This window comes from Capsicum annuum, chromosome 1 (assembly GCF_002878395.1).
Source record: "Capsicum annuum cultivar UCD-10X-F1 chromosome 1, UCD10Xv1.1, whole genome shotgun sequence".
Taxonomy (NCBI): domain Eukaryota; kingdom Viridiplantae; phylum Streptophyta; class Magnoliopsida; order Solanales; family Solanaceae; genus Capsicum; species Capsicum annuum.
The window spans coordinates 143,805,601-143,813,832 of NC_061111.1; the positions used below are offsets into that span (position 1 = coordinate 143,805,601).

Here is an 8,232-nt window from a genome sequence, read left to right on the forward strand (position 1 = left end):
TACCATATAAAGTTATTCTGTATCAGATCTAGAGATCACCCGTCAGATAGGCTTGATCTCAGTCTCATATTTAGTTGAGTAATCTCATTATCAGATCTAGAGATCACCCGTCAAATAGGCTTGATCTCTGTCTCATATTCAGTTGAGTAATCCCATTATCAGATCTAGAGATCACCCGTCAGATAGGCTTGATCTCAGTCTCATATTCAGTTGAATAATCTTATGATCAGATCTAGAGATCACCCGTCATATAGGCTTAATCTCAGTCTCATATTTAGTTGAGTAATCTCATTATCAGATCCCGAGATCACCCGTCAGATAGGCTTGATCTCAGTCTCAGATTCGGTTGAGTATTTTTGTTGTCAGATTCGGACATGATCATTTCTTATCATTGATAGTAGATTCCGGAATCATCCGTTAAAGAGGTTTGATCTCCGATGCAGTCAGTCGAGAGTAGAAAGCTCAAAATTCAATCATTGATATGAGTAGATTCAGTTAATCAGTTTCAGTATTTTGAGTCGCGATGATTTCAGTTATGGTTCGTACATTAATGCATGTGTTCTCATTCAGTACTCTCATGATTATTCAGTTAAGTAATTGTTCATGCATAAACCCTTGCATTTATCCTTACCTCATCTTCATACTCGGTACATTCCCGTACTAATGCATTTGCACTATGGTGTTTTATTTGACACCATAGGTTCAGAGGCACGAGACCTAAAGTACCATTAGCAATTCAGTCCCAGTCAGCAGCAGTAGACGTAGCAGTGAGTCTTCTTGTTTCGAGGATGATTCTTTTATCATTTTTGTATCAGATTTTGTTTATTTTCAGTAGACGGAGTTAGTTGGGGACATGTTCAATTTTGAGTATTTTTATATGTTTTGAACCTTATGGCCAGTTTCTGCACTTATTATTTATATTATGCAATCTTCAGGTACAAATATCAGTAAAGGGTTGTCTTGTGGTCCTTCGGGGTCATGAACACCGTGTGACGTTCCGGTTCTGAAAAATTGGGTTGTTATAAAAATCCTTGGTGCCCCAACGAAAGAAATCAGGTCCATAAAATCAGAGGAGGGGTTTGATGAATTTCGGAAAATTTGTTGTGCACTTGATGACTCAAACGGCAAAAATTAGACAAAAGTGCTCTCAAAGAAGAATTTCGCTTGTTGTTTGAGCTAGTGATTGGGGCACTACTCCCTAGGTCTGAAAAGGAGCTTGTGACTGGTTCTGGCCTGTACCTCATGGAAGTGTTATCTACATATCAGAGAGTGAACCTTCGTGCAATTATCTTAGAATACATCAATTCAGTCTTGACCACAAAAGATTGAGAACATGGGTCAACTTATGGACTTTAGCTATACAGAGTATTTGCCTACTTTAATGTTGAATGTTGAAGGGGAGAGACTATCTTAGTGAATCAGATGTCTGCTTCAATAGAAAGAGGAAAAGATGACCCAACTTAATTGCAATATTGAAAAATGAAAATGCTACCCTGCATAAGACGGTGAAAAAGTTGGATGCCAGAGTGGATCCTTAACTAGACTGAATGAAGAATTGACTCAGCAAATACTCAAGGCTCATGCTGCAGAAAGTGAAAGATTAACCCTACTTCTCAAGCAACGTCATCAAGCCTGGGGCCCGAAAGAGTTTTGGGTCGAAAATCGACTGGCGTCCTTCCGACTGGCCGAAGAGCGGGTGAGTGTGGGTCGGCAGAGATAAGGGGCTATTTGTGTAGTCAAACGGGCAAAATGGTGTGAACAGTTCATTTTCAAGTCGAATCGGTGTGTCATACCCCACGATTTTAGGGGTGGTCCCGACAGAGTTATGGGTTAAAAATTAACTGACGGTCCCCAGGCTGGTCGAGGAGTAGGTGAGTGTGGATCGGCGGGGTCAGCGGGACCATTTGGATGGTCAAACAATGCGAATGGGCCATTTTCGGGCCAAATTGGTATGCTATAATCCACGATTGCAGGGGTGGGCTTCGGGTCCGGCGGAGTTTTGGGCCAAAACTTGACTAGCGGCCCCTCGATTGGCCGAGAAACGAGTGAGTATGGGCCGACGGGGCCATTTGGGTGGTCAAACGAGCAAAATGGTGCGAATAGGCCATTTTGGGGCCAAATCGGTGTGCTATAACTCACAGGTGCGAGGGTGGGCTCGACAAAGTTTTGGGCTGAAAATTGACTGGCGACCCCCCGACTAGCCGAGGAGCGAGTGTTTGTGGGCCGGCAGAGTCGGCGGGGCCATTCGGCTCAAAACAGTATGCTATAACCCACTATTGCGGAGGTGAATGCGGAGCTCGATGGAGTTTTAGGCCAAAAATCGACTGTCGGCCTCTCAACTGGCCTAGGAGTAGGTGAGTGTGGGCCGACAGGATTGGCAGGGCTATTTGGGTAATCAAACGGGCAAAACGGCGCAAACGGATATTTTTGAGTCAAATCGGTGTGTTATAGTTCACGGTTGCGGGGGTGGGCTCAGTGGATTTTTAGGCCAAAAATTGACTAGAGAACCTCCGGTTGGCCGAGAAGCAGGTGAGTGTGGGTCGGCGAGGCCATTTGGGTACTCAAACGGGGGTCGGCGAAGCCATTTGGGTAGTCAAACGGGCAAAACAGCGCGAACGGGCCATTTTCGGGCTAAATCGGTGTGCTATAGCCCATGTTTTTTAGGGTGGGCATGGGGCTCGACGAAGTTTTTGATCGAAAATCGACTGGCTGAGGAGTGGATGAGTATGGGCCTGCGGGGCCATTTGGGTGGTCAAACAGGCAAAACGGCACAAACGAACCGTTTTGGGGCCAAATCGGTGTGCTATAGCCCAGGTTGCGAGGATAGGCCTGGGGCCCGGTGAAGTTTTGGGCCAAAAATTAATTGGCGGCCCCCGACAGACTGAGGACGGGTGAGTGTAGGCCATCGGGGTCGGCGAGGCCATTTAGGTGGTGAAACAGCACGAACGGATCGATTTCGAGCCAAATCGATGTGCTATAGCCCTCGGTTGCAGGGGTGGGCGCCCAGACCCGGCGACGTTTTGGGTCAAAAATTGACTGGTAGCCCCCCGACTGTCGAGGAGCGGGCAAGTGTAGCTTGGTGGAATCGACGAGGCCATTTGGGTAGTCAAACAAGCAAAATGGCGTGAACAAACCGTTTTCGGGCCAAATCAATGTACTATAGCCCACAGTTGCGGTAGTGCGCCTGGGGCCAGACTCCGACGGAGTTTTGGACTGAAAATCAACTGGCGACCCCCCGACTGACCGAGGAGCGGGTGAGTGTGGGTCGACGGGGCCATTTGGATGGTCCGACGCGCGAATGGGTCGTTTTAGGGCCAAATAGCTACTATGTACTACATTAGTAAAGAGGGATACAAGTAAAAGAGTGTGTTCTGAGCTCTGTTTAACATTTCTCAATTTTGAAGCCCAATTATTCTAATGCAATAACAAGATCCTAAGGTTACCCATGGACTTTCGTCCGAGGACACCTAATGCTCGATGGGAACAACATACAAAGATATGAAATACCTGGGCAACTCCCATCCTAGGAGGACACATAATACACTAACTAATACAGCACAGCCAATATCCTTTCAATGTTGATCGTTGTACTACCTCCTATTGCCTATTGGCAAACAATACTTTGCTAATACACAGTATAAAATCAAGCCAATGGCTTCTGCAACTCATTCAGCCCATGAGCAAAATGGCATTTCTCTCCAAATGTGCATAAGCCTTTTGAAAAATTCGCACACATTTTTGTTTTAAATGGCCCACCAGGACCCCGTACCATGGGAGAGAACCCACTCAGAGGACCTTTGGCTTGGAAATCATTGTACCCCGGACGCACCTGCTTCCCAACCTCCATCTCACTATGAGCAAAGTGGCACTTATCGCCAAACCTGCACCCTTCTGCAGTGTTGAATCTGCTACAAAACTTTGACTTCACAGTGGGAACAGGACCATCACTAAAAGAGGCACCATTCCTTCCAAATGGAGGTGCTGGATTCGAACCCATGTTTGATAGCTGGCTCATAGCAGTGTAGCCAGGAACATAGTGAAGAAAGTGACATCCCTCTCCATATGAGCATCCGGAAGTGCTACATCACATCAGGAAAATGATTGTTAGCGTAAGGGCAACTGAGCAACAAAATGCAACCAAAGAGACAGGCAAATAAGCCGTGAACAGAGAACACACAGGTGCGAGTATTGTTAAATCTTCAGCATGTTTATAAGAATAGCTTTCTCCCCTCCTGTTTTACAAGTTCATAACGTTGTTCCAGAAAACACTACCTACTGCTACTTACATCAAGTGATTGCTATTAATATATCATGGCACAAAAAAGACACACTTATTTTCTGAAATAAGATTACCACCTTAAAAGAAACCTGTCTGCTCAACATGAACTTACCAGCGAGAGATGACAGAAAACTAATATACCAAGTAATGTTGCTAAGCAATGACCACGACTATATCGAATGAGTTTATTCCATATATGTAAGGCTCAATGCACGAGAAACCAACACTAGATCAATTAATCTGGATGCCAGGTAACCAGCTCATAGATCAACTACTTTCTGATTACTTGAAATTTGAAAGAGAAAGTAGTGAAAGTACATGAGGAACTTCATCTGAACTAAATAGATGAATTTACCATAGATCAACTGCTTTCTGATTACGTGAAATTAGAAAGAGAAAGTACACGAGGAACTTAATCTGAACCAAATAGATGAAGTTACCAGGTTCATTCTTCCTCTACATCAAATTCTTGATGACAAACAGTTCAATTTCAAAACATAAATCAAATCTATTAACCTCACACTCAATAGTTTAACACAATAAAAAGGCCCAAAACTTCCAAGTTTGCATGATTGGCAGAAACATAACATTCCAGAAATGTTCGATATTAGTTATTACATATTTGCACAACAGCACCAATGATGACGGCAACCATACCATAACCTCAAACTAGTTGAGGTGAGGCTGGCTATGTGAAACTTCTCTATCAATTCCATTAGGAACAACTTTATTTCAATACTTAAGATAAATAAGGGTTTGTAACACTAGAGGTTCTACCATAAAACTTATCTAACATTGACATACAGATTTGTAACAAACTTAAAGATTCGTAATAAACATGAGACCTAAAGTAAGTCCAATAAAATAGTGATCACCATATTGGTATGATATGGTGCACGTAATGGTATTTACCACGAAAAGATCAGCTTATCTATAGCCGTTGAGCATTAAACCCTACACTCATTTCATATAACAATTGATAGACTCCATATCTATAACCACTGTATCTTTTTGTCCATATAGCATTATGGAATTGTCAGTTATCAATATTAGCTGGCTAAAAAAAGAAAATTAATCTTCTTGTCGTGTTATTGAAGAAGTTGGATGTTTAATGCTCATAGGTACGACAAAGAATAGTTATGCCAAAACACTACAATCAATCAATAATTAAAATGAGGAAAACAATTGTACTAAGTTCATATTCCAGCCCCAGATGTATTCATGACTTCCAGTAATCTGTGTAGTTGATTACCAGACGGTCATGGATCTACTAGCGAACATTGCCACTAATTTACTCCAATAACTAACATATAATCTAAAACAATATGTGTTGGTAGAAGCTCACAACACAGGCACACTAGCTATCGCGACTTAAGAGAGTACAACAATAAAAAATAAGTTTCACAGAGATTATATAGAAAATTTGGAAAGTTTGACGAGTATCAATTTCAAGCTATTCATACTGTGTGGATCAAACATCCACACTCAACCTCAATCTTGAAAACAGAATCTTCCCATGGGAAAACATAGATAAGCAGTACTTGATCCAACACTCTGACCTGAATATCCTCAATGGTATATAAATTTTCTATAGGGAAGCAGCAAGTAAATACAGCTACTGAAAATGCCAGGAGAAGCAGCGGTAAAGAGCGCTAGTTTCTTTCCCTTTTCTTTCCATCTTTTTATTTTTTATGAGTGAGAAATATGTCTAGGGCCAACCGTTAAGACCACCTGCTGCCTTCGAAACTCGAGGATAACAACCCTCCCATAAACCCTTCTCCACTTGAGTACCATGCTTAGTTTGCAGGGCACAAGGCTTGAACCTGTGACCTAAGTTACAACTCACAAGTCCCTCTATCTTTGCCACTTGAACTAAGCCCTTGGGCTTCTTTTTTACATTCATGATGACATTATAAGTAGTGCTCCAACAACATTAGCCTTGTAAAATTAAAATTCCGCAAGCTGCTGAAATTTTTTACCATCACTAGCTTGTTATTCCAAATGTTTAAGGTTCAACCATTAGAAAACGTTATAACATAGATGAATATAATTGAGAATACTTTTTTTTGATGAATTAAATATGAAACCTGAAAAACTTCATGCATGGCTTTGATTTGCTTCCTACACCAGTCATAAAGGATTCTGATTCTGTTGCAAAAGATTGAATATTTCTCTTTAGTTCATAATTTCCAGTGAAGTAGCAATTGCCAGTATATTTAATGTATCAAACTATTCACACGTACAATGATGCAAACAACCCAATTTCAGTAGTTCCCATTACAAATTCCAAAATCACCTTTGCTTTACTGTATCCTTAAACAATATAAGCCAAAACACCGGAGGATGTTCCCACACCAAGCTACTTTGTGGGATAGGGAACCAGACTGGTGACTGTTGTGGTTGTTGTCTGCAGGGTATGTGACACCACACAAGTTGACTAGTGCTGAGTCAGGAGATTTTCCTTTGGATCGTTACAACGCTTGTTGAACGGTTCAAGTAGAAGTGAATAGGTAAGAAGTAGAAATCCCCGTATGAATCCATCTCAATAGGAGACAACATGAGCAAAAGACAGGAATCCCTCAACCCCACAGAAAAGAACTCACTCCAGGGGGACTGAGGGTGTATTCAAGAAGGGGAGCCGCGGGCTCTTTCTTTCCTTGTAGGAAAGGTCTTGGTTTGGTATGGCATTAGAGGAAACTTGTTATGGTTATGCGGGTATATAGAAAAGGTGGGTGGGGATCCAGGCGACTTTCTTGAATATATAATTCCAATCAAAATTCCAGACGATTGTAGCTAGTGACTGCCCGGGTCGGTGTGTGATCACCTCATGTGATCAAAGGGTGGGGACACAATCATCACAAGGTACAACAACAACAACATACCAGTGTATTCCCACAATCATCACAGGGTAAGCAAAAAATTAAATTGTTCCATGGGGTCTCAATAAAATTAGTTAAGTGATAACACTTTCTAAACAAACTCACAAACCTATAAAGATGAATCCTTCTACCAAAAACTCATCTTTGCTAATAGAGTGGGAAAAAAGAAAGTAGAGCCAGAAAGAGAAAACTAACCATTTCTTGATTTCTTGATGCCTGAATTGCTACCAAAATTACCACCTACTCTTCTCTTTCTCCCAAATTCCATTTTTTGCTGCCTGCCCAGAAAAATTGAACAAAAGATGAATCAAATAATCATATACATATAACAAAACTGAATTGAATTTGAGGAAAATTTCGCTTACAGTTAGAGAGGAAAAATAAAAGCAGTGGAAAACACTAGGGTTTGTTCCCTTTGAGATTCAAAATTTTTCCTTAATTTCGCCGAATCCTCGTATTTGTTCCTCCGGGGAGAATGGAGATAGATGCAGGTAATCCTCGTACCTACAGCCAAAACAAAATTGGGTTCATAAATAGCAAGACTAATTGCATCTTTTTCCAAAAGAAGTGTAGCTACATTAGCTGCCAACTACTTACCTTGTTGGTACTTACTCGTATAAAGTGCAATTATTGGGCATAATCAGTTACTTGAAAAACTAACATAAATAGGGACAGTTTAACTTCAATTATATAAAATGCTAAAATTCTTATATATTAAGAATCTCAATTTTGAATATGTCAAAATGCAAAACTAGTTTCTTATACATTTAACGAATATATATTTTTTTCTTTGTAAAGATACATAATTAACTCCTGATATATATTTTTTTTATTTTGACTTTGTCAAGATACGTAATACATCCAACGAAGATGTATTTTTTTCCTTTGTAAGATACATAATTAGCTCCTCGATACATTTTTTCTGATTTTGGATCTGTCGAGATACATAATTAACTCTCAATACATCCAACAAAGTACATAATTAGTTGAAATTTTTGTAATTACTTTGTAAAAATGAAGATTTGTATAAATATGATAAGTTAAGGTGTATGTTTATGTTGTTTTTTTAAGAAA

At 40.7% G+C, this 8,232-nt stretch overlaps 1 protein-coding gene across 3 annotated transcripts; it reads right to left on the bottom strand.

Annotated features, from left to right (window-relative positions):
- Nucleotides 1-3,351: 3,351 nt before the first annotated feature.
- On the bottom strand, nucleotides 3,352-7,891 carry LOC107838773 (zinc finger CCCH domain-containing protein 14). Of its 3 annotated transcripts, none has more exons than XM_047397124.1 (5): nucleotides 7,756-7,891; nucleotides 7,524-7,662; nucleotides 7,354-7,432; nucleotides 6,367-6,427; nucleotides 3,352-4,079 (listed from the first exon to the last, which is right to left on the bottom strand). In XM_047397124.1, the coding sequence occupies exons 3-5, from the start codon at nucleotides 7,424-7,426 to the stop codon at nucleotides 3,644-3,646; spliced, it is 570 nt and encodes a 189-aa protein (XP_047253080.1). In that variant the 5' UTR covers nucleotides 7,427-7,432; nucleotides 7,524-7,662; nucleotides 7,756-7,891; the 3' UTR covers nucleotides 3,352-3,643. The 3 variants fall into 3 exon arrangements, with proteins under 3 accessions (XP_047253080.1, XP_016537463.1, XP_016537471.1); XM_016681977.2 differs by having other exon boundaries at nucleotides 7,354-7,436; XM_016681985.2 differs by lacking the exon at nucleotides 7,756-7,891 and having other exon boundaries at nucleotides 7,524-7,733.
- Nucleotides 7,892-8,232: the final 341 nt, after the last annotated feature.

What these genes read in the sequence shown, in the direction of transcription:
- LOC107838773 (XM_047397124.1), bottom strand. Translation starts at nt 7,426, where the DNA reads ATGGAATTTGGGAGAAAGAGAAGAGTAGGTGGTAATTTTGGTAGCAAT. An exon ending in CATCAAGAAATCAAGAAATG is followed by an intron (nt 6,428 to 7,353) that starts GTTAGTTTTCTC and finishes CTTTTGCAACAG; the next exon opens with AATCAGAATCCTTTATGACT. An exon ending in CCATGCATGAAGTTTTTCAG is followed by an intron (nt 4,080 to 6,366) that starts GTTTCATATTTA and finishes GATGTGATGTAG; the next exon opens with CACTTCCGGATGCTCATATG.